The 27,285-nt window shown below is 34.5% G+C and overlaps 2 protein-coding genes across 2 annotated transcripts; one reads left to right on the top strand and one right to left on the bottom strand.

The window, feature by feature from the left end:
- Window positions 1-10,888: 10,888 nt before the first annotated feature.
- Window positions 10,889-13,980, top strand: LOC111396563 (cation/H(+) antiporter 15). The gene is made up of 4 exons (XM_023022973.1): window positions 10,889-11,260; window positions 11,486-12,481; window positions 12,560-13,187; window positions 13,268-13,980. Exons 1-4 carry the CDS (start codon window positions 11,039-11,041, stop codon window positions 13,918-13,920), a joined length of 2,499 nt encoding a protein of 832 aa, XP_022878741.1. The 5' UTR covers window positions 10,889-11,038; the 3' UTR covers window positions 13,921-13,980.
- Window positions 13,981-15,577: 1,597 nt separating this feature from the next.
- Window positions 15,578-20,404, bottom strand: LOC111396562. Its single transcript, XM_023022972.1, has 4 exons — window positions 20,255-20,404; window positions 19,848-19,932; window positions 16,652-16,710; window positions 15,578-16,128 (listed from the first exon to the last, which is right to left on the bottom strand). The coding sequence occupies exons 1-4, from the start codon at window positions 20,366-20,368 to the stop codon at window positions 15,973-15,975; spliced, it is 414 nt and encodes a 137-aa protein (XP_022878740.1). The 5' UTR covers window positions 20,369-20,404; the 3' UTR covers window positions 15,578-15,972.
- Window positions 20,405-27,285: the final 6,881 nt, after the last annotated feature.

The raw sequence follows: 27,285 nt of genomic DNA, 5'->3' as shown, positions 1-27,285 counted from the left end.
CTAAATATAAAAATATTAATAATATATAGAGATTTGGACTACTATTATTAATAAGATTGACCTTTAAAGATGAAATCCTAAATCTCTATGGTATCAAAGTTGAGTAAATTTAATCAATAATCACTGAACTTTACACTTGATTACTACTTGCTCACTCATCTTTCATAGATTACTGAATGCTCACTCATCTTTTCATATAATTACTCATTCACCACTCGTCTCTTCAAATAATTGGACGACTTTTACGGTAAATTTTCGACAACTTCCGACCACAAAGAATGTCGAATTTTGATACCGTTGGAAAGCCCACGATATCCTCTTCAATTACCACCCAAAATCTCATTATAACTCCAAGGGATTCGATCGAAAAATTGCCTTAAAAGTCGCCCAAAAATTTTGAAAATCTGCCCAGATTTTCAGATTTTTTGGGCGACTTTTAAGGCAATTTTTCGGCAACTTTCGACCATCAAAACTATCGAATTTTGATACCATTGGAAAGCCCACAATGTCCTCTTCAATTACCATCCAAAATTTTCTCATAACTCCAAAGGATTCGATCGGAATAAACCCACAAAATCAGCATCTTGAAAAGGCGAAAATCTGGACAAAGTTCGGGACGCTGACTTTGTGGGTTTATTCCGACCGAATCCTTTGGAGTTATCGGGAAATTTTGGGTGGTAATTGAAGAGGACATTGTGGGCTTTCCAATGGTATCAAAATTAGATAGTTTTGATGGTCGAAAGTTGCCGAAAAATTGCCTTAAAAGTCGCCCAAAAAATTTGAAAATCTGGGCAGATTTTCAAAATTTTTGGGTGACTTTTAAGGCAATTTTTCGATCGAATCCCTTGGAGTTATAATGAGATTTTGGGTGGTAATTGAAGAGGACATCATGGGCTTTCCAACGGTATCAAAATTCGACATTCGTTGTGCTCGGAAGTTGTCAAAAATTAGTCGTAAAAGTAGCCCAATTATTTGAAAAGACGAGTGGTGAATGAGTAATTATATGAAAAGATGAGTGAGCATTCAGTAATATGTGAAAGATGAGTGAGCAAGTAGTAATCAAGAGTAAAGTTCAGTGATTATTGGTTAAATTTACTCGGCAACTAACACTAGTGTCCCCATAATAGATCCATCCCTGTAGCCGAGAATGTGCAAAAAGAAAGAGTACAATGGAAGCCTTGGAAGGTAAAACTTGAAGATGGGAAAAGTGGTACAAATCTGTAATATATTAAATATCACTTCAAGTGGGAATAATTTTTTTGAACGATTTTAACTCTATTATAATTCAATAATAATACCTTACTTTCTCATTGCCCCCATAGTAGATCCGTCCCTGGGTACTAGCTAGACGTATGTAAGCTAATGTTTACACATCGAGGCAACAACTAGAGAAATCAACATCTCTCACTCACTGCTATAACCCATCTAGATTGGGTTCTTGAGATGTGGGTATTTGTAGTAGCTCAAGTAACACCCACGAATTGTGAGTACTAGGAAATGAACTAGATGTGAATATCATGGACTATGGCTTGGGTTTGGACTAGAAGACTAATATACAATTACATGTACTAGATAATATGTTCAGTTGAGATCATATAAACCTTCTAGTAGTAGGTAAAATTGAAGGGCAAACAGACATTACTTAGAAGCAACCAGAGGGAAAGAGGAACATCAAGGCTAATGCCCAAAATGTTGACAGTGTCGAAAAGGCAAATTGCATCCTAAAGGTCTCTAATAAGGATGCAGCATAGAGCGATAGGAGGAGTACCTACGATAACACCAGTTAACCGACCAAGCATATCTGTGCATAAGGCTAGGTCTTAAACATCATGACAGAATGTGTCCTTGTCGGAGTAGCAAGTTTCACATGCACTAACAAGAGAAAAGAAGAGAAGGTTGAGTAGAACAATGAGGATGATAGAAGTATCGCTCTTTGAAGCTATCTCTTCAAATTCTTGACAATATTGTGTAACTATTGCTGCAAGGAGTAGTATTTATAGAATAATACTATTTGTAGTCATTCATTATCACAGTCGCCCTACGTGATATACATGTAGCGATTAGTAATTTGATACATAAGGTAATTAAAAACTATCACACTAATGCATCAAATCACTAACCGTCATATGTACGTCATGTAGGACGACTGTAACAATGAGCAACTACAAATAACATTGCTCATATTTATAAGGGGATAGAGGGCTTAATTTTCTAATTAATGGTGAAAGATATAAATAGAGAAACTAGTTGGAATGAATGTTACATTAAGGATTCTAGCAGGATAACTCTAAAGTAGTAAGAAAAATTAATGCTTGTGAGGTAGTAATGCTTTGTAATTAAAAAAATTCAAGAAGTCTAGGTACACATATCTAATCTCATTAGTACACAAGAATTTTAATATATATATGTTTATGAGTTGACTTTAAAAATTAATTCCGAGAAAATCACATTATTATTATTATTATTATTATTATTATTATTATTATTATTATTATTATTATTATTATTTTAAGGAGAGGTTAATCAATTCTTGATTTGAAAGAAGAGTTGCAAAACCTACGGAAAGTTCTATTATATACGGAATTTAGAGTTGATCCGAGATATCATCTAACCAGCTCAACAAATTAACGAAAAGACTAACACATTTACGGATAAGAATAAAAGTTTGTTGAACCTCCATAATTGTGGTTAAGAAACTACCTATAAAGAACTTGTACCTTTATGGGTAAGTATCGATACTCGATAGTTTGTAAAACAAAGAATATACTTTCTATCATATACATATCAGTATCATTATAGGGGAGTACAATTACCTAAAATAAATTCTCGTGAACAAGATCATACTACAATGAAATACCTGTCTTTGCAACTTGAAATGAAAAATGGAAATTAAAAAGTTTGAAATTAATTTGGGTTTATTTTCTACTTTATTAGAAGACCTTCAAAGCAAGCTCTAGCGACTAAGTGAAGCACACTATTAATGATAAAGATGAAAAGATAAAAATACAAAACTACTAACAAGAACAGAAGGATTTTATTATCGGGACGATTTATCTTACCCACTAATTTGACAAGTATTTTTAACAAATAATCGTGGTCTTTAATTTAAACCAATTCAACATTCAAAATTTATCTACTAAAATGCTATAAAATTCATAAATTTACCTCCAAACACCCTCAATTACCTTATATTAATCTCTAAAATCTCTTAATAAGATTGTGATTTTCTATCATTTTATTCCATTCTCCATCTTCATCATCTATCTTGCAAATCCAAAGTACCGCAGCCTCCAAAAAATTCCATTGCCGCATCATTTATCAAAATTCAAATCCTTGGTTTATCAGAACAATTTGCAAAAAATATGATGGAAAACCCATCTTACGAAGGATCTGTTGGAAACAAAGGGATTTGGAGAAGACACAAAAGAAATAACAAAAATTACAGCAACAAGATGAAGAAATCAGAAAGTTAAGCTCTATTGCTATTTCGCGCAACAATCCACGTCGATGTAATGAAAGTGAAGGACCCATGATAATGACGAAATTTGTTAAGAACAAATTTGAAGGCTCGAATACTGTATCGTTGTTCTCAAATGATATTTCCCCCCTCTCGAAATTGAATGAGATGCTTAAGGGTTGTGGCAAAAGATTTGTAGGATTATATCAAGCCTTTTAAAGGATTTAACATTAAAGCACAAATGCAATCCTCCAAAACTTAACACCAGGAAAATATTGATATGAATGTAAATCAATAGTTTGATGCAATATGGAATGATATGTAGATCTTAAGATGTTTTTCAATGTTTCTAATATATCTGTATTGATCATTCAAGGTCTATTTATAGACCTCAATCAATACATAATGAAATGGTGCCAAAACATGATGAAAAGTAGTAACTTTCAATCCAAAACGGTCCCCAAGTTTCAAATTGAAAACCCAACAAACGGCTAATTTTTAACACTATGCGTACACGTAGTATAAATCTTGCGTACGCATAGTAAAAGCAAATTTGATTCTATTTTAGCTAAAACAAATCTCATGTATGCACAAAAATAAGCCTATGCATACGCATAGGTAAAAATTAGAATTTTCATTTTTCAATTTCTTTTTATTCTACTAATTCTACAGTTAAGCCCAACAATTAGTCCATTATCATTACATTGCTTTTGAACAAATATTCAACAATTTCCCACTTGTTCAAAATCAATATGATCACATATTCAAAATGACAACACTTATGTCTAAGGATTAGATATCTTTCGATTTGAATCTAACCATAATATAATTCAAACAAAGTAAAGTCAGAATTAGAGGTAGCATGGAAACTTCGAACCAAGTATTCCTTGTGGCAATATTGGTAAAAACACACACATAAGTATCATGTGTTATCAACTTCCTCAACTCGCTTAGCGTTAATATGACCTTGTGCTCATCTTATTCAACGAACTTTCAAAAGACAAACTCCAGCTCTCTGTTGAGGTGGCACTACCTTGAAATTCATTTAGGTGAAGTTCTTCTAGTATCTTTGTTACTTTTAGAGATACTTGTACTTTAGCACTGAACCTCACTAAGAGCTTTAAGCTCAACTCTCACTTCAGTAACAACCAGCATTATTTTATTAGAATAAGGTTATCGCAGATTTAAATAATGTTATCCACATATCGAATGACTTGTTGTTACCATTTGAACTCGTGGATGACCTTTTGAGCAATGTTAGGTAGGGTTGCCATCATTGGTAGACCTTATAGTTTAGGAGTTTCAACCTCATCCTACTTGAAGTAGACTCCACTAAACCTCTATTTAGTGGTTTAGTTAAAGGATCCGCTAAATTCTCAATTGACCTTGCATAATTTAAGGAAATTATTCCATTGTTAATTAGTTTCCTTATGTAGTCATGTTTTAAACTCATATGTTTGGACTTTTCATTGTATACTTCATTGTATGCTTTTGCTAATGTGGCTTGAATATCACATATGAAAGATATTGAAGAAATATTCTTCGATCCCAAAGGTATTTCATAAAAGAGATCATTAAGTCACTCAGCCTCTTTCCCAGTATTCGATAGTGCTACAAATTTAGATTTCATAGTCGAGTGTGTTATGCATGTTTGTTTCTTTAATTTCAAAAGAACAACAAATCCTCCTAGAGTGAACACCCAACTCGAGTGGACTTACTTTCACCCATGCTAGATATCCAACTAGTATCGATAAATCATTCCAATACCATCGGGAATTTAGTATATTGTAGGCCTAAGTTTTTGGTTTTCTTCAAATATCCAATGATCATTGCTTGGATTGCTAGTAAACCTGCTAAATTTACTTATTGCATAGGCTTTGTCCGATCTTGTGCATTGAATTGCATTTATAAGACTTCCTATAACACTTACATACTCCAATTGAGCAATTGCCCTTCCACTATTCTTTACAAGTGTTAAATTTGGATCGATTGTGGTACTATATTTCTTTAAATTCAAATGTTTAAACTTATTTATCACATTCTCGATGTAATGTGATTGACTTTAATGGTAACCTCCACTTGTCGTTGTAATTTTGATATCCAAAATAGTATCCACCTATCCAAGATCATTTATCTTGAATATGAAAGAGAGAAACCTCTTAATTTTTTCTATACCGTCCATGTGATTACTCATAATCAACATGTCGTCAACATATAAGCATATAAATGTCACATTATTTTCACTACTTTAGAATATAAACATTTATCTACACTATTATGCTTAAAATTAAATGATATTATATCTAAGTCAAACTTTTCGTGCCATTTTTTAGATGTCTGTTTTAAACCATATAAATATTTTACTAATTTGCACACCTTATGTTCGTTGCCAAGTAGAGCAAACCCTTCGGATTGTTCCATATAGACCTCCTCATCGAGATCCCCATTTAAGAATGTCATCTTGACATTCATTTGATGACCATGTAAGTCATATATCTAAGTCAATGCGAATAATATCCTAATCATTGTTATCCTAGCTATCAGTGCATAAGTGTCAAAATAGTCAATTCCTTCCTTTTGTCGTTGTCTTTTGGCTACTAATCTAGCCTTGAAAGTATTTAGAGAGCTGTCAACATTATGTTTTCTCCTAAATACCCATTTACATCCAATAGGTTTGGTTCCCAATGACAAATCGACAAGTTCCCAAATATTGTTAGACATTATCGGATCTATTTCATCTTTAATTGCATCTTTTCAGAAGATACTAACACGAGAAGCTATAGCTTCTTTATAAGTTTTAGGATTGATTTTCACTTATAGAACAAAAGAAATTGTTCTTACAATATTCAACTCATTTTCCTTTACTAAGTAAAAGGAAATAAGTTGAGAATCAATTTCATCCGGTCCTAAAGATTTCTCAACTCGAGTTCTCTTGCTTCTTCATGGTTCACTAGACTCATCAATGTCATTAGAAGACATTTCATTACGTGTTCCACTTGAGTTAGATATATTTTTAAGATTTTTCCTCAATACATTATCCGAAGATAGTGAATCCTTAAAGAACTCTACATTACTAGATTCGATAATCACATTGGTCTCCAAATTTAATAACCTATAAGATTTTCTATTATAATGTATCCAACAAATACACAGTTAATGCCTCTTGGTCCCAATTTAGTCCGACTGGAATTCATCTTCTTACAATAAGCAAGACATCCCCATACTTTGAAATATCCCATGTTCGATTTTCTTCCTTTCTACAATTTATAAGGAGAAACTTTTGTATATTTAGAAGAAATTCTATTAAGTACTTTACATGCATTTAATAAAGTTTAACCCCACAAGTTAAATGACAACTTAGCATATATAAGCATGTCATTAATCATTTATACTAAAATTCTATTTTCTCTTTCAGCCAAACCATTTTGTTCGGGTTTCCTAGGTACAGAACATTGATGAATTATGCCATGTTGTTCACAAAAAAAACTAAAATCGTTGGAAAAGTATTCACCACCTCTATCATTCCTTAAGGTTTTAATTTTTTTTCCTATATGATTTTCAACTTCATTCTTGTATGCCTTAAACATATCAAAGGCATCACTTTTATGCTTCAATAAGTAAACATATGTATATCTAGAAAAGTCATCAATAAAGTGATGAAGTACCTATTTCCACCTCTAGTTAACATGCCATTCATTTCACATATATCGGTGTGGATTATTTCTAAAATGCTAGAAGTCCTTTTCACACTATGATAAGGCTTTTTAATCGTCTTAGATTTTATACATATCTTCCATTTACTTTCATTATTTTCATCATATAAAATCAAGTCACAATTTTTCATTCGTTTCATAGTACTTCTACCAATATGACCGAATCTAGTATGTCAAAATGAAAAGGAATAAAAAATATAAGCAAAATTAGTTTTATTCATTTCTTTGTCAATGGTACAAAGTTTGACCATTCCTTCACTATAATAGTCTTTACCAACAAATTTTCCATTAAGAGAGAATACGGTTTATCGGATTCATACACACATTTAATACCCGATTTTCCTATGAGATTACCACTCACTAAGTTCCTATTCATATCCGGAACGTGTAGTACATTTGTCAAAGTAACGATTTTCCTCGAAGTGAAGATGATATCAACGTTTCCTTTTCCAATCACCTTGGACCGAACCTCGTTACCCATTTGAATCTCTTGGTCTCCATCTAGCTCGTGATATGTTTTGAATAAGGATTTGTCATATAATACATGTACGGTAGTACAAGTATCATACCATCACTCGAGAACCTTTTCCTTGATCACATTTATATCGCTTACAGTGGCCACAATTTTATTCTCTTGGACGGAATTCACTTTACCCTCAAAATTGTTTTGCTTTCGGTGTCTACGCTCCTTAACATAGTGACTGGGTTTTCCACACACAAAACATTCTCCTTTGATCTTCTTCTTGGACTTATTAAGGTTCCTCGAAGACTTCATCTTGATGGATTTCGCAAGCAGTTCAAATTTATCCACAACATTAGTCTTGGAAGTTCCTTCTAAAGAGTTTTCACTTTTATCACGCAATCTAGATTCTTTCTTTAATTCAAAGATATTTTTACAATTGTTCCAAAGAATAATCTTCGAAAATATACATGATCTTCTTCTAATATCCTTTCCAAATCCCCTAGAGTTTAGCAATTATAGCCTCCACTTGAAAGGTCTTTGGGATTTCAATTTTCACCACCTTTATTCTGTTGAAAATTATTTGCAATTCTTGTACTTGGGGAAGTGGGAGGATATTATCAAAAAATTTAAAGTCAAAGTACTTTGAAATAAAAAATTCTTGGTACCTTCCTCTTCCACTTTGTACTTACTTTCCAAGGCATTCCAAATCTCGTTCGCTGATGTTGTGTTGGTATATAAATCATATAAGCGATCTGACAGCACATTGAGTATGTGATCGCGGCAAATCATTTCATCTTCTTGACGTTTCTGTCTTTCGACTTTGATTGCTTCGGTCTCTCCATTTGCGGGTTTCGGTAATTAAGCCAAATCTGGATCAAGGATATAGAAGATCTTCAACGCCATTAAGAGAAACTTTAATTTATCTTGCCACCGCATAAAGTTTGTGCCATAAAACCAATCCAACCATATCAGGTCTTGATTCATAAGTTTGATTATAGCCATTATTGTCTTGCTCTCTATCGTAGAAATATCGTTTGAGATTGTTGGAAACAAAGGGGTTTGGAGAGTAGACAAAAGAAATAACAAAAATTACAGCAACAAGATGAAGAAATCAAAAAGTTGTCAAGAACAAATTCGAAGTCTCGAACCCGAGTCCCTATCCTCAAACGATATCTGCCCCCTCTCGAAATTGAATGAGATGCTTAAAGATTTTGGCAAATTGTTTGTAGAATTATATCAAGTCTTATAAAGGATTCAACACTAAAGTATAAGTGCAATCCTCCAAAACTTTAAGAACACTAGGAAGATATTGAATATGAATGTAAATTAATAGTTTGATTTAATGTGGAATGATATGTGGATCTCAAGATGTTTTTCAATATTTCTAATATATTCTATTAATCATTTATCAACTGTATATAGACCTCAATCAATACACCACGAAATAGTGTCAAAACATGATGAAAAGTGAAAAATTTTAATGCAAAACGGTTTCCAAGTTTCAAATTGAAAAACCAACAAACAGCTAATTTTTAACATAACGCATACGCATAATAGAAGCAAATTTGATTCTGTTTTAGTTAAAGCACATTTCGTGTACGCACAAAAATAAACTTATATGTACACAGGCAAAAATCAAAATTTCCATTTTTTGATTTCTTTTGATTCTACTAATTCCACAATTGAGCCCAACAATAAGCCCATTATCATTTCATTGATTTTTAACAAATATTCAACAAGATTAGACCGAAGACCATTTGGTAGCATTTTGAGAATTATATTAGAAGATAGCTGCATAATTCTCTATATAAAACTTAAAAAAAGCCACAGGGCCAGGTTTAAAACCAGGCTAAAAAACAGGATTGATAAAAGTTCCCATATATTTTTTGTATGGTAATACAATATGGTGATTATATTCCCATGCCACAATAGTACACCAACTTCCACACCTTGCGCTTAGCATTAGCGGCCAATAATTTCCAAACCTTGTGCTTAGCATTTGCCACCAATAAATTTAACGTGCCTCCATGGAATTTACGTCAACATGCCTCTAAATATAACAAGAAACTAACCATGCTTCTCTCTTGAAATATCAGGAAATCGAAGTAGAGAAATCCTGATAGAGAAAAAAACTTTTCTACTTTCATCCCCCTACTCACGTGAGTAGCCATGGCAATGAGTAGAGTCGAGTCAAGCAATTTCACCTGGGAACCTTTTGATTTTTTTATTTAAAATAGAAGAAAATTATTAAAAAGAAAATTTTTTAAAAATTAAATACAGGATAAACCCTTTTTGGGGGCTCTGTACCAACTACATTAAATGTAGATGGAGTTAATTATATCATACATAAATAAATATAAATATTTTGTGTACAATTTTTTTTTAAAAAAAAGTATATGTGAAAATTTCAATACTTGTAACTATTACTTGTACATGTTTTTTAATAAAAAAGAGTACATGTGAAAATTTAAAGTATTGGAGATTGAGAAATTGGAGATTAGAGTAGAAAATTGAAATGAAAATGTAAAAAATCATTGAAATTGAAAAAAAAATTTAATTTTATCTTCAGGTGGGCCCACGAGCTTGTTCACGAGAAATACTTCCATGGAGCAGTCACACCAAGTGGCACTAGCCAATGCCAAGTTGCCACCTCGTCTGGGTGGCCGCGCTTCCTTATAGGACAATCGCACCAATCGCACCAAGTAGCATTGGCCCATTGGTACTTTGTACCAACTTTCGTAATGAGTAATGATTTCTATCGTTGGTAGAAATGCAAATGCATGATCACTTGTTCAATGTATTCAAGTGTATCATAATTCAATCTGACAACCAAGGATCATTGTCACATAAATAGATATAAATAGATATAGCCATCTTTACTAATATAGATAAACTTATTCTTTTCTGAATGAAATACCTCCAATTTTCGATGTACAAAAATCAAATGAAGAAAATATAGGTTTTAAGCCTTAGCTGGTGAACCATCTTTCATCTCTCTTCCCCTCTCCCTGAATTTAGGAGTATCAAATTAGTCAATTCTTTGAAAAAGAAATATAAAATAAAAGTAGGCTTTAGTTTGTTATGGTAATATATAAACCATAGAATACATATACAGCCCTCATTCACCGAAAGGATAGAAAATTTTTCACAGCCACACAATTTCTTATTTGCAGTTTCACTAGAAAGAATGTTAAATTCAATATGCTTCCAGATTAACAACTTTTCCTCTCTTTTTCTCTTCACCTTCTGGCCAAAATAAGTTCAACGTTAAATTTTCAGTCATATAATGGGTTTTGTCTAGGTGATACTGTGTATAGCAGTATGGAACATTTTGTGAAATAACAAAAGGAAAAAAACAGTTCCTTTAGGACATTTTGTAGCGAGATATTAATAAGAAAGGGAAAAATGGACGAGCGGACAGCTAGGGCCAGGAACATAACGGATGATACAATAGTATGTTACGCCCCGACTATGATAACGACGAATGGGATCTGGCAGGGTGATAATCCATTGGATTATTCTTTGCCACTTTTCATTTTGCAATTGACATTGGTTGTTGTTACGACGAGAATTCTTGTTTTTCTCCTCAAACCCTTTCGCCAGCCTCGTGTCATTTCTGAGATCCTTGTAGGTTTACATCATTAATTCGTGGATTATTTCTTCTAGATTTTCTTTTGATTCTTTTTTCGTGTTTTTGTTTATGTTTTTTGGCCTGCATGTGATGGATATGTTTGATGAAAATTATGAATGCATGATCATTTATCCCATTGGAATTATGGTATTAGAAGAACAAAATTTAAAATGAAAAGTTTATTTCATCTGTAATTCACTGATTCATAAAAATTGTATCAGGGTGGCATAATCTTGGGGCCATCAGTGCTAGGACGTAGTGCCAAATTCGCAAACACTGTATTTCCTCTTAGAAGTGTAATGGTACTAGAGACAATGGCAAATGTAGGACTTCTTTATTTCCTCTTTCTAGTTGGAGTAGAAATGGACATTGCTGTTATTCGACGCACAGGCAAAAGGGCTTTGGCTATGGCAATTGCCGGTATGATATTGCCATTTTTGATAGGCATTTCGTTTGCCTTCATGTTGCATAAAGACGCACAGCTTGTAAAACTCGGAACCTTTATACTTTTCCTTGGAGTAGCACTTTCTGTTACTGCATTTCCTGTGCTTGCACGAATCCTAGCTGAGCTAAAACTTCTTAACACGGAGATTGGAAGAATTGCCATGTCTTCGGCACTTATTAATGACATGTGTGCATGGATTCTATTAGCCTTTGCCATTGCACTGGCTGAGAATGATGTGAAGTCCTTGGCTTCAATTTGGGTGATTTTGTCAAGTGTAGCCTTTGTAGCTTTTTGTGTATATGTAATTAGGCCTCTAATATCATGGATGATAAGACGAATCCCGGAAGGCGAATCCATTAGTGAATTCAGTATTTGTTTAATTCTTACTGGGGTTATGATATCTGGTTTTATAACGGATGCTATTGGAACACATTCTGTTTTTGGAGCTTTTGTTTTTGGCTTAGTTATTCCAAATGGACCAATTGGTATAACCCTTATAGAAAGACTCGAAGACTTTGTTTCTGGGCTTCTTCTACCACTCTTCTTTGCCATTAGCGGCCTCAAGACGAACATTGCTGCAATAACTGGAGTCGGTACTTGGGCCATTCTAGTGCTTGTGATTATTCTGGCATGTGTTGGCAAAGTTGCAGGAACTCTATTCGTTTCTCTATACTACAAAATGCCATTTAACGAAGGTCTTACACTTGGTTTGCTCATGAACACTAAAGGCCTAGTTGAGATGATTGTCCTTAATGTTGGTAAAGATCAAAAGGTACTTATTTTTAGTCTCTGTGATTATTCAAATAAATGATTTTATTAATTTCTTACACTAATCCAATGGATTCTGCAGGTTCTTGATGACAAATCTTTTGCGATAATGGTAACAGTAGCAGTGATTATGACAGCAATTATCGCACCAATTGTGACGAGTATATACAAGCCGGCAAGGAAAGCTGTACGTTATAAAAGAAGAACAATCCAAAGATCAAAACAGGAAGGAGAGTTTCGGGTACTTGCTTGCATTCACACACCGAGAAATGTTCCAACAATCATTAGTCTCCTTGAAGCTTCCCATCCAACGAAAAAATCTCCAATTTGTATATATGCACTCCACCTTGTTGAACTCACAGGGCGTGCTTCTGCCATGCTTATTGTCCACAACACACGAAAATTAGGTCGGCCTGCACTTAACCGGACTCAAGCGCAATCGGATCATATTATTAATGCGTTTGAAAACTTCGAGCAGCACATTGGGTGTGTATCAGTTCAACCCCTCACTGCCATATCCCCTTATTCGACTATGCATGAAGACATTTGCAATGTGGCTGAGGATAAACGTGTTTCCTTTATTATTATTCCTTTTCACAAACAACAAACTGTTGATGGAGGAATGGAATCAACTAATCCAGCTTTTCGAACAATTAACCAGAATGTATTAGCTAATGCACCTTGTTCTGTCGGCATTCTTGTTGATAGAGGCCTAAGTGGATCAACAAGATGTACTGATATTTTCCTCAGAAAAATCTATCTCTTCCTCTTTGTTCTACAAAACCATCAGGCCTTAGTGTATCAACAAGATTGTCTGCAAATCAGATCAACCACCATATAGTTGTACTTTTCTTTGGCGGCCAGGATGATAGAGAAGCATTAGCATATGCCTGGAGGATGTGCGAGCATCCGGGAATCAATCTCACTGTCATGCGCTTCGTCCCAGGTGAACACGCGTTTGATCATACGCAAAGTGGGCGTGAAATATTGACAGTGGTAACAGATACTGATAGAGACAAACAGCTAGACGAAGACTACATCAATGAGTTCAGAGCAAGAACCGCAAATGATGGTTCCATAGTTTACACCGAGAAAGTGGTGAATCACGGAGAAGAGACCGTAGCCGCAATAAGATCAATAGATCCCATTCATGACCTTTTTATAGTAGGTAGAGGACAAGGAATGATATCTCCTCTCACAGCCGGGCTTACGGATTGGAGTGAGTGTCCCGAGCTCGGTGCAATTGGAGATTTGTTAGCATCATCGGATTTTGCATCAATGTATTCAGTTCTTGTAGTGCAACAATACGTAGGAATGGATGTGCATGGAGATGAATTTGGCGCGCCGGACAGCCCACATCAGCAACACGACCACTTCGAGTTATCTAATATGAACCGAAGGCCACCACCGAAAGGGCAAGCTATATTCCAACAACAACTTTAAAGATCGCACCAACAGCTAAGCCTGCCAGGATGAAATATTTATGGAGGTGAAACTTCGTTTTTTCTTCATTTTTTATTCCCGCCCTTGATTTGAATTGTAATGCTGTACAAAGCGTTCTCATCAATAAAATTTTATATTTTTCAGTACATTGAAACCATTAAATGAAATAGATACTAACTTGACCAATTGTAAAATATACTAAATTTTGCAACTCAAATAAAATAGTCTCCTATTCAATTTCTTCTTCAAATTGCCAACTTAGTTAGCAACTCCAAAATCAGCTTCACTGAATTCCTCAGTTGTTGCACTTCCTCGTCCATAAGATACACAATGGCCACACTCGAGATGCCACTCCTACAGAGCTGTGCTGGCAAGCCTGGACCTTTGTTACTTATTGGCTCACGTCCTCAACACGTCCCGCAGCCCCTTTCCATACAAATTGATTGACTTGACTGTTGGAGTGTACGCGACTGCTTCTCCAATATTTGGAGAAGGCCCCATATAACTTACGATTTATTCAAGTGTGTAGAACATGAAACTTATTTGGACGGGAGAGGACCTGAAATCTGTTGGCCATGTAAGTTCTACAAAAAAAGAGGTCAACAGTAACTAAATAAAAGAGAAGCATATCAATTAGAATACAAGTGAAAATTACTAATTAAGTGCCTAAAGAAATCCTCTAAAAACATTCATCTGTTGGTAAAAGCATGCCAAAAATGATTTAGAGCTTGCGATCAACGTTACTCAGGCAGTCCAACCTTGTTCCCCTCAGCCACTGTGTAGCTTAAGCAAATAGGGTCCCCGAGATATGATTATGTGTGTTAGACCACTATTTCTCTCTCTTCTTTCAGTCAACAGATGGTTGTACCAAAGGCATGCATAGAGGTCCACCATTCCTTCTGTTGTATGTGCAATTGGAACATTTGGTGTGTGTGCTTTTCTCACGTCACTCTCTTACCAATTTAATTCTGCCATTCAAGACTTTCGAATTTATTGATTTATGAACCCATTCATTATAAACTGTAGCGGTCGTTGATTGTAGTGAATTCAATGGTAGATTAAGGGGTCTGAGTATTGACAAGAATTTTTACTACCCATTGGGTGATTCATATATTAAACAAGTTATGATTCCACGAGATTCACCTGTTCAATTTACATGATTTTTGATATTACTTATTTATCTACTTCCTTGAATTGAGCAATCTCTCACTAGTGCCTCCACCATTGTTTCTAGTCTATGCAATTCATGATAACGAGTGTATTTTTTTTATTCCCTTAAAACGGGATAGGCAAATTTTCATGATTTCAACGAACTAGTTTCCAACAACTCATTTATAGTTTTGGTGCTTGTTTGGTAGTGATTTTGCGCTTTATTTTAAGCTTCATCAAACATGCTAAGGATGCAGAGGTACGAGCTTAATCTGTATGCTTGAGTTAATTTCTAGGGGGATATAGAGTATGAAGTTTTCGTGATTGTGATTGTTGGACAATAGTTCATATAAATCACAAAGAACTAAAAAAATATATACTTTACGAATTTTTTGTATAGTCGATGATCGGTGTAGTTGGACAGTTAACTGAAAGTGCAAGAACCGGATAAACCAAGTGTCTGCAATACACAGAAATGAATAACATCATTTATGTCGACGGCCAAACATCACGTTTGTATATTTCTTTATTCGCAGCACATTTATTACAGGAAAAAAACACCATACATATAAATAGGGACCATTGATCCTCCACCAATTCATCACATTCATACCAGCTGCAACTTGTTTTAAACATTGAAGAAACACAATAATATAATTGCTGGAATAGATATTTCCACGGGAATTTCTATAATTCTATTAGCACTTTTTTCCATATTTTTTTTCTTGTACGACTTAATAAAAGTCAAATTCTTTATCAATAATTATATCTAAGATCAAATCACCCTAGCTTGCTCAGCTGTGATTCTTCTTTATTACCCTTTAATTTATCAAGAAAAATAAAAGATTCAAAATCTTACCCAAATACCAAACGGTGGAGAAATTAAGGTTTAACATCACTAATCTAGGGTTCTTTGTTATGAATAGGTGGTTTACGATGTGGTTTTGCGTAGTCCATCACCACTATATCCTCTATAGTGTCACTTTCCTTTGATATTGCATTTTTCTTGGCTTTCTTCAAGGGAGACTCCAATGTGGACCGTTCTTCTCTCTCACGTTCCTGCAAATACATATTATTCAAGTTCAGATAAGCCACAAAATACCTTAATGCATAATAATGAAGAGCATAACGAGATTGCATGAGATCCAAAAATAGTTCCTATAGCCAATTTTACTCTTATGGCCAATTTTCTTTACAAACTAAGCCCATGTTTGATCCCCATTAAATTAAATTACATTACATTCTATTATTCTCTCCCATATTTTAAACCACACAATATTTCATAAAATAATATTACACATAAATCGAAAACTTTTCCTTCTTTTTCAATCACTCATTTTTCTAAAAAATACTATTTCCCCCATTTTTATTTTTAGGTAATGGGAATCAAACAGGGGCTAAGTTTTATGTTTAGTATTTTCAGTAATCAGAGGTAAGGTCTTAGGCCTCCTCCTAAGCTTCAATTTTATAATATATCTATATATACTGTTTTCTATATATGTTCCGTTTTCTAACTGCACCATGCATGCATACAAGTATAGGCTACATAGCATGTGTTAGCCAAAGATTTTGAAAGATGTACCATTTTTTCTGCAGTGTCCTCAAAAATCTTCCCAAAATATGACATCTTAACTTCGTTACCTGTAATAGAAAAAAAAAATTATAAAAATGGTATGAATTAAACAAATGGAATTATTGAAAAGCAAATCATCAACTAGCTAGGCTAGAGGGCCGGCCTTTAATAACCATGCATTCTGGTCAGCCACCAGGGGCAAATCTCATTGCCTCTGGTCAGAGACCTATTAGCCCTACAAATCATCTTAATTCTGCAACTCAGCTGAAAAATTTTCCATCTGAAAATGAACCAATTTATACTCATTGGTTTCCTCCAGAATATCGGTTTATTCCTGAAGACGATGAACTCATTCTTCATTACTTAAAGAATACGATCATGAATAAGCCGATGCCGTATAGCATTATAAGAGATGTTGAGCTTTACAAGCATAATCCTAAGGATCTAGTAGAGAATTACTCGGATAATGGAATAAACTCGTGGTCCTTTTTCACCCCAAGGGACCGAAAATATAAAAATGGCAGCCGACCGAATCGAGCAGCAGGCGATGGTTACTGGAAGGCTACAGGAGCTGACAAGCTTATTTATTATAATGGGTAATCCTCCTTGCACAGGGCCCTGTGCACAGGGTGTGCACAGGGCCTGAGACATGGGGTGGACCCCACACATTTGTGGGGTCCACCCCATGTCTCAGGCCCTGTGCACAGGGCCCTGTGCAAATAGCACAACCCATAAGGATGAAGTCGTTGGAGCCAAGAAAGCATTAGTTTTTAACAAAGGGAAACCACCAAGAGGAAAGAAAACTAATTGGATGATGCAGGAGTTTAGTGTCCATCAACCTCCCAGAATAAAACTATCTGCAGATGACATGAGGCTTGATGACTGGGTTTTGTGTAGGATTTATAAAAAAGAAGAAAAATCCATTCCAAATAAGCGACAAAGGATCAATGAGGATCATGTTACTGAATTGAGAAAAAATGACCATGAACTGACTCAAACGAAGACTAATCTTGAAGGAATAGTGTGCAAGAAAAACAATTTTCAAGAGGGAAATTTGCTAATGAACCAGTTCGGAAATTGTATTCCGAGCGGCCATTTCGATAACACATTTGCTGATGATCATATTTTAATTAATTCTAACCTCAATTTTGACTGTTATGATCTTGCATCAGCTAGTTTTCCATGTGAGAATTCTGCTTTCAGGTCCAAGTACTTGCAACAAGAAATGGCCAGTATGGAATTTGAAGAGGATGTTTTGGGAATTAGTCGAGATAATTTCGATTTGGCAGATGATTTAAGTCCTTATTTAGATTCGTTCTCAGGTTTGGACAATGTTTTGATAGATAATTCTTTTAACCATCTCATCGATCCTCTACCAGCTAACTGCACAGTGATAATTCAATGTCCAATGAAGTTCCTCTTCAATGTTCGCTTCAAGGTTCGTCCACGGAAGATACCTAGAGGTTCCTCTTCATGGTTCACTTCAAGGTTCGTCCACGGAAGATTATTCAGATGATGAATTTAGTAAAATTTTAAAGGACGAGTTTAGAAATCATTAGTGGATTTCAGGGGATTTAATAATGGAGAAACATTTTGACCTCATTAATTTGTTCTTTCTGTAGGTGCATTTTCTTGTTTCACGTGTCATGTAATTAGGTTTAGGTACATTTTCTTGTTTCATTTGTTATGATAGTTTGTGATATTATTATTAGAACTTTGTACTAAGTTCCGGCCCCTCTTCACACAGTCCGGTTAATCGCAGGATGTGCCTCCAACTGGCCAGGGTCCGAGCGCTCCCCACCTGGTCTGACAAAGTGCCAAGCAAGTCAATCCAAGTTGCACCTTGCCTTCCAAGAATAATCCTTGCCTTCTAAGTTCCCACTTGCCTTCCAAGAATAAATCCTTGCCTTCCAAATGTTCCCTTGCCTTCCAAGAATAAATCCTTGCCTTCCAAGAGCCCCATGTTTCGAACTCACGACCTCTGCTCTGCCAGATTTGACAGCGTCCGTCTTTCTGTAGGTGCATTTTCTTGTTTCACGTGTCATGTTATTAGGTTTAGGTACATTTTCTTGTTTCATTTGTTATGATAGTTTGTGATATTATTATTAGAACTTTGTACTAAGTTGTTGTTATTATTATTATTATTATTTTAAAAAAAATAAAATAGCTAGGCTAGATTCCAATGTTAATAACAATAAAAAAAAAATTACAGTACTTATTCAAAAACAACTAATTTGTCCATCGGGGAAAAAATCAATTAGTTTGAAGTATATATGCGCATGTCATTTTATCTTTGTTCGTGCCATATATAATGATAGATGAATCAAAAACTTTCCATTGAACTTATTTAAAGACTGCAGAGAAATTCATATATTAGTTTAGAGAAATATATTCACATAAGAACTGCTCTTAAACGGCATGAAATACTTACAAGGACAAGGCTAAGAGAAAGAGACCATCCAAAGGCACTGATTAGTAAAAAACTCGCTTCAAGTTTAGTTAGTCAAGGAATCCTGGCTTTTATTTATTGAGCAACGAGCTTTGCCCTCTTTATTTATAATTGTTGGAGGAAACATTTCATCCAACAAGAGATTTGATGACTACTACAAACTTGACCTTTTAAATGGAGATTTTAAATTGAGATTCTTATGGAAATGCTTAGCTAGCATATAATAATTTAATTAACTCCATACCTTGTTATATCTAACTACAAACTTGACTTTTTGGTAAAGTTTTGTTTGGCTTTGCAATTTCTCTTTTACTCCCTATGCCCTTTTGTTTTACTTATCATTGGACACTCCGATCTGTCTGTTTATTGTAGGCTGTAGCTGCCTCTTGTTTGTTAAACCATTTCATCCATGTAGGACGGCATATTCAATTTTTATCAAAGACATGATCCATACATAATTTTCATAAATTTTCGACAGCTCAACTTGAACTCAGGAACTTTGCACACTCTCATATCATATTTGAAATGTTGACTAATTACATAGGATACACATTTATTTGTTTGAATTTTAAACATGATTTTACTCGCACTATTATTGTCCACTTCATGGTGGATTACTGCCTGCAAACTGAGTATAGAGATCACCCCACTCTTTGTTAACCAAATATATTGTATATTCACAAACACTATTATAGCACTAGATAAAAGGAAAAAAGAAATATGAATAAATGAATGAAAAAGTGTATCGTTAGCAACCTTTGATGTCTTCACCTTCCTTAACTAAGTATGCCTTCTGATTATTTAGCTTCATAGAATTTGCACCATAAAAAGTCTTCACATCCTGCAGAGTGAAGTATTATAATAAGACTATATTTATTATAATTTTTGTAACTTTTTATCTATATATGTATATATGACATATGGATTCACAGGCATCCAGAGCTCCTAGAATCCCTCTCTACTGAGTGGCGGGTAGCTTTAAGTTTTAGTTTCACGTTTATTTATTCTGATACATACAGTAGGCTTAATTATAGGTTTTGTAGACATTTTTAACGAGAGTGCTAAAGAGGCGCCGGCCTAGTTGGGACGTCCTAATGCAGATGCTGCTACTTATCTACAACAACCTTAAGTACAAAAACGTATACGCAATATATAAAGCTAACCTTTCCAGAAAGCTGAATTTGACTGCTATTTTCTTGATCAAAAACTGCAAGTGGTCGACCAGTGCATGCATGAAAATAATAAAGAGAGAGAAAAAAATAAACAAGAGAAGACATGGTAGTTGAGAGATTAATTATCTTGTGATTCAGAGAATAAGAGTAAGGTGGGTTTATGAGTAGAGAGATATTGGTGCATATATGTAGTGAGAAGAGGGGAATGAGGCATTAAATGCAGGTATTGTAAGAGATGAATTTGGTTCAGAGAGAACATGCAGGTGCCTGATGCTGAACCCTTGAAAACTAAATTGAACATACTGGAGGCCACCCATGTCCCCTTTTTTCACTTTTTAATCAAGACTGGACCCCCATCAAACAAAACCATTAATATACCCCCTCTCTCTGTAACGACTACATACTTTTCTTTACAAGCCCCTTCACTCAATGGCTATTTCTGCACCATTACGTATATATACTAGCCACGTTGGGGGCTTAAAGAGGAGGTCTTGGATTTGAATCACTCAGACACTAAAGAAAACCATGTTGAGGCCCAACACCAATGAACCTATGTAATGGTAATGATGCATGGAATAGTCCCTGCCAAATGGGCTTGCAAGAAGAATTAAGCTCCTTGTACAAATGATATATACATGGATTTTTATAGATGATGAGCTGGCAATACTGAATTGACTGATTTAAAATTGTTTTATGTCTAATATCTAATGAAATTGTGCCAGCTGACAATGTGTCAAGTTGTATGGCAAAAATCCTTGTATATGTAGCATGATTGTCTAAGGAAAAGTATTTAATCATTATAATGTATATATGTACGTGTATGAGAGGGAGATTTAACTATTATCTGAGGAGGGAAAATAAAAAACTACGGTGCCCATGTGTTTGAGGACAAGTTCTCCACTCCATGTCTGTGTCCTTGATTTTACCGTTAGCATGACTTGTTTCTACTTGTTGTTGTTGACAATCTCTTGTTGGGAACAAGTAAGTTATAAGAATTGCTCTAATACCAGTGTTGAATAATATTGGGTCTTCTCAACTCCAAAAGTTAGCTCAAGAGTGAGGTTTTTCCTCGCACTTATAAATTGAATAGTAATTTCATCCACAACCGATATGGGACAATCTCAACAATCTCCTCCTCACACATCGAGTTTTGCGGGAGACCAAACATGCCTCCCCTTACACAACGGGCCTGCGGGAGACCAAACTCGTCTCCCCCTCACACAAACTCATATATTCGTGATTGTTGGGCCAAAAACTTGTTAATAAACCAGACTCTGATACCAGTGTTAGGTGTTATTGAATTTTCTTAATCCCAAAAGTTAGCTCAAGAGGTAAGACTTTTCCTCACACTTAAAAACTGAATACTAACCCTATCCACAACCGACGTGAGATAACCTCAACATCTCTCCTCACGGAGTTTCTAGAATTATAATATGTAATGTAGATTGAGAACCCTTAATTGCTTGATACATGGCATAAGCCTTTAGATCTTCAGTTTAAAGCAACAACTGATTGAAAGCTTTCTTTTGCTAAAGCCTATGAGTCACTGCCTCCTTCTTCAATAGGCATGAAGTCACAGCCCTGGCTCTTAAAAATCAGTGTTTTCTTCATTGTTTGACCGGCGAATTATAGTTTTAATTGGTATCTAATCTTCTTTATACTTTCATATTTACCATAGTTTGTGCCAAAACTCGTGATTCCATAACCCATGTAAGTATTGAAATTCTATTTTTAAATCTAGTTTGGAACTTTCATCTTTGCTATAGAGAATAAATTGTTAACCTTACACCTCATATTCAACAGTAATAAACCATATTATCCATAGATAATAAGTTAATAACAATCATACCTTCCAGGATCATTATCTATTTTCTAATTGTAGCACATATACATAAAGATCTAAGAACATGCATCCCGTGAAGTTCAAATTAACGATTATCATCTCATTAACTTTTTTTTGACAAAGATTACAAATGCACAAAAATCTTAAAGAGGCAACGAACAAATTGCATTATGTGATAAGCGTGATGAATTTACCCTTGTTCCCATCTTTATGTGCAATAGATTTTTCTTTTACATATATAGAATAGGTTGCATCACAACTCAAGAATCATTTATTTAAACTATAACATATAAAGTGTTCGGAATCTATTGAGCTAAAGTCCATGACAGTAAAGAGATATTAGTTGGGAAAAATGAGTAAATGGCTCACTTTTGGCACAATTTTCGGTGGAACCCGTTAGTTTAATTTGGAATATCAAAGTTGATCCATGTTCTCCTCCATGAGAGTATCAAAATTATATATTTACTTGCCAAAATTGATGAATGGATGAATAAGAAATTATAGGTCAAAGTTGACCATTGAAAAATAGTTTATGTGAGAAAATTAAATTTGTCCCACATAGAAAAAAATAAAGCATGAACCACTTTATATATGACTATACTTTGGAATTGTGTAATCATGTGCAGTATAAATGTTCTCTCCACGCGTGCGCACAGGGGTGTAAATCACTGACCGAAATAGCCTTTGGACCTTGAACTTGTGTGGGGGTGCTACATGCGTACACGAATCCACGTTTTGCAATTTTTTTGCTTTCTTTAACTGACTTTGAATTTCTGAAACTGCTAAAACTCCAACAGAAATTGAAATGACTCCAATATTTATTACCATAAAGTTAATGACAGATTTATCTTATATTAAGACTCATTTTCTAGCAATTCTTGTACACCAGAAAACACACGAAAATACAGTCTGCATACACGAAAATATACTACATATTGTTGTTCTATCTGCATTCGTGTGTTGGTGGTGATATTATTCGAATATTAACTTAGTTCATCGGAGTAGTTTCTGCAGTACTTAGATTCTACTGGTTTACCGTTGTATCCTGAAAAACAGACGTTCGGATTAAATCTCAAACACTTATGGTGAGGAGACAAATCTGTTTTAAGGAAACTGTGCTCGACAGGCCTCGAGTTGAAAATTTGTTTCTTATTTATTTATTTCCTGAATTTTTATCTTACCTATTAGACTTGCAAAATGCAGTTATATTCTTTTGTACTTCATATATTTTAAAGTTTATTTTTTGTTTATATTAAAAATAAAAATCTGAAAAAAATTTACTGACATTCGGTTAGGTAAGTGCATATACGTTGTACTGCAATTTCGGTATTTGTAAGTGAAAAAATCGGCATATAAAAATATGGCATCTAAATAGATAAAGACAATACATATAAATACTGTCAAATGCATATACGGTAGGCAACATATACGGTAAGATACATATACGGTAAGTTACCTGCAAATATGGTAAGCTGCATATACGATATGCTTAAAATCGGTATCTAAATTACATATACGGTATGTGTTAATTCGATTTCTTCCACTAACACCACTAAATTCCAACAATATTCAATTCGATCGATTAACTAAAACAATATTACAAGGAACGTGAACCCACAGGTCTCATAATAAAGTAAATTAAGTCTACCTCATTATGGCTCATTGGGGAATACCAAAATATGTATATTACTGAACTATATAGTTGTCATAACAAAGCTTAGTTATACTTATTAAGTGGGTTGATTATAATTGTGTTGGTCCATATAAAAAATTTCAACACATAGCATACCTTGTACACCTGATATATCATATGTTTCTTCTTATTTTCTTGCCAGCAGATATAACCAACAAAAACATACCTACACTCAATCAAAGATTCTATATATAATTCTGAGTTGGTGAATGAGCCCTCTCAAAGGGTTTCACATTGAAAGAAATGGTATTGTAATACCAAGTTACTTGAATGCTTTCTTTTGTTTGTTTCCAAATTAAGTAGAAAAAGAATTCCTTCTTTTCCTTTGTATCATCTTAGAAAATAATTTGTTCTTGCTTCTATCACCCATCTTTTCAATTGCCAAAAAGGAGGATCTCATTCGTGAAGAGTCAAAAAATTTAGGCCAAAATATCAAATGAAAATAGATCTTTATTTAAAAAAAAAAATCCCTAGGAAGTGCATATCTTATTCCAATCTTCTTCCATCCAATAACATGTTGGAACTATCTTCACAATGGACGGGGCATGGGGCACAGAAGTAGATGAAGTTAGAGAAAAGTATGTGTTTGCGCTTTTCTTGAGATGATATTTGCCTCCACTATTAGTGGTGCAAGCAAAACACCTCTAGGATACAATGAAACTTCAAATCTGTTGTTTGTGTCGTGCACTGATGAAAACAAGTCCAAACATTAAGGAGAGAATAATACAATAGGTAGTTATCTTAAATTTATACTTCTTGAAAGATTTTGTATGAACACTCCTTCCAAATTTATGCTATTCATAACTCTCTAGTTTTCCTCTCTACCTAACTTTTTAGGTATAGTTAGTACGTTATCCTCATCTTGTAATATTTTCTTCTATAAGGTCAATATGAAAAGAAAATTCATATAATAACCTTCGTAGTAATTAAGAAGAACTTCACATTAAAAGTGATCAAGATATTCTCCTAACCATGTTAGCATCATATGACTATCGTGCCGCCCAATTGTAATTGATATGAGATTTATCTCTTAATTAAAATAAAATATGTATAGCAATGCGTCTAAAACAAAAGCGGTGAATTGATACAAAACTTTGAAATAGAACAACATAAAAGTTTAGTAGGATGAAGAAATGGATATCAAAATTATAAAAGAATACATTTTCTCCTCCTCCCTAACTTTCTTTTCAACAATGTGATATCAATCAGCTTCACATAAACATTTTTGTCCAAATTCTTTTCTAAAATATATTCATAGCAACAATTTTTGACATAGCGGAAACTTATAGGAAAAAAAATGAACAAATCTTACAAATATGGAAAACTCACGAAAATTTGTATTTCTTTCAATCAATGTGGCCACAAAGAGCTTACAATACTTTATATAGGGAATACCCTAGAAAATTTGGGAAAAAATTATATAATAATAAAAAAAATTAAAAATGGAAAAAAATCGAGATAATAACTAAAATTAAAAGTCCTAATATTAAGGATTATCCTCCAACAAACGAAATTCAAATCTGACTTAAATTGATTGAGATATAATCAAAACAAGAATTACCCAAAAAAAGGTAAAAACGCATAAACAAATGCCTAAACAAAGAAATTTGCCTGAAATTGGCCCTACGTTATTGAGTTTTGTTCACTAGCCGTTTTAATTAAATTTGACTAAAATTTCCCCAAAAATGGACAACTCCAAAATTTTTCTAAAAATCGGTAAGTTGCCTAGTTCTGCTTGTGTCGATCCAACTTTTCCATAAAATCTAATTCCTTTTACACCACATCAATTTTGCTTATTGTTTTTCGAATAATAAAGTGAAGGGTAGGTTTGAAACATAGTGGGGCCAAATGAGAATGGGAAATGGCGACCCCAAAGGAGACAACCTTACATGGCCAAACCACCATTTGCACCACCAGGACAGGACACACGAACCCACTGCTGACTGCCACGTGGCAGTTAATGCATGTGAAAACATGTTGCCACGTAGACAAGGAAGCATATGTGGGGCCCAACCTCTTCCATCCCACAAAATTTCGTCCTTGTGTTTTTTCGTTGCTTCATTTGTTGTTTTTTTGGATACTACAATATTTGCGCTAGAGACAGACTTGTTTCATAAAATGGCCAAATGAAACCAATTTTAGCTTTCAAATATTGCACTATATATTTGCCTTTTTTTTCATTGGTTAGGATAAGTTTGCATAAATTTGATCTACTTATTGAACTTCCTCACAATCCCAAATGAGTTACAAGCTTGTGTTTATCTCAACTGAATCACTGAACTTTAATATAGTATCAAATTTGACTATGACACGTTCCAACACTAATCATCTCCCAAATTGAAAGAAATTTTTTAGTTGCCAGTCATTGTGTAATTTATCTTTCATTTAATCGCTTCTTATGACCCTCTTGAAACAAAAATTGTAAAATGAGGTAATGACAATATGTTTAAATTAAAAGGTTCGAAGGTGAATTTTTATTTTTATTTTTTTAAAATTTTAACACTTTTATGATGTTACATCAATTTTAGAGATGACATGTTGCAAAGTCATAAAGATTGATACTAAATTTGAACTCAGTGATCTATTTGAAATTAAATTGGAGTTCAACAACCTGTCAAAATTAAATTGAAAAACTCAATTAAAGTTCAATGACCTAATTGAAATTTTATTGAATATTTAGCAACATAGATAAAATTTGCGATTTGCCCAATATAGGATTGAAATTTAAATATCTAAGAGACTCTTAAACATAGTTTATATATAGTGCGTATTTGAGAAGTATTTTAAATTATAAATGTTACGCCCCTATCTGAACTATTTCGGAATGTCCACCACCACACACTCCGATCTCATATTCGAAGTGATCTCACCAATGTCGAGGCATAGGCGATCCTGCTGAACTGACCAAAGCACCCCTGCCCCTGAGGCCAAGGCGAATCCGCCGACAATTTCAGAAGGGGATCTTTGCCAAGATCCTTTCTGTCCCTAAGGTTTAAATTGATTTAACGTCTCCATGAGGCTAGTTGATGTGACTTATCAACTTTATGTCAACTCAACTCAGGAGAAGCAATTACCCGCCCACTCTACAGACGCGGTTGATTGATGCCTATGAGCAGACACCTCACACCGTCAGACGTATACACGTGCCTCACATCCAACGGTTCATCCCACCTATAAATACCCAAGGGTTGACAAGAGGTAAAGATAATGAAAATCTTACTACATCATACTCCATAGCAAGTATATATATTTTCTCCTCCCCCTCATTATTTTGCACAACCGCTGGGCACTGTTCCGTCCACCTGAACTTGACTTGACCGTCGGAGTGTATACGGCCGCCACTACCCTCGCTGGTACCGACCGTGTGCATCTGACCGTGCGTTGATTGTGCGCAGGGAGGAATACGTGGAGTAGCTCTCAGTTGACCACGTGGAAGGTCCAATTTTCGAGATCAACAATAAATATATAAAAATGAAGAACGAATAA

The sequence above is a fragment of the Olea europaea genome, chromosome 6, assembly GCF_002742605.1.
Source record: "Olea europaea var. sylvestris chromosome 6, O_europaea_v1, whole genome shotgun sequence".
In the NCBI taxonomy this organism is placed as follows: Eukaryota; Viridiplantae; Streptophyta; class Magnoliopsida; order Lamiales; family Oleaceae; genus Olea; species Olea europaea.
Note: the sequence above shows the minus strand (reverse complement) of the source record. Positions and strands in the feature narration are given on the sequence as shown.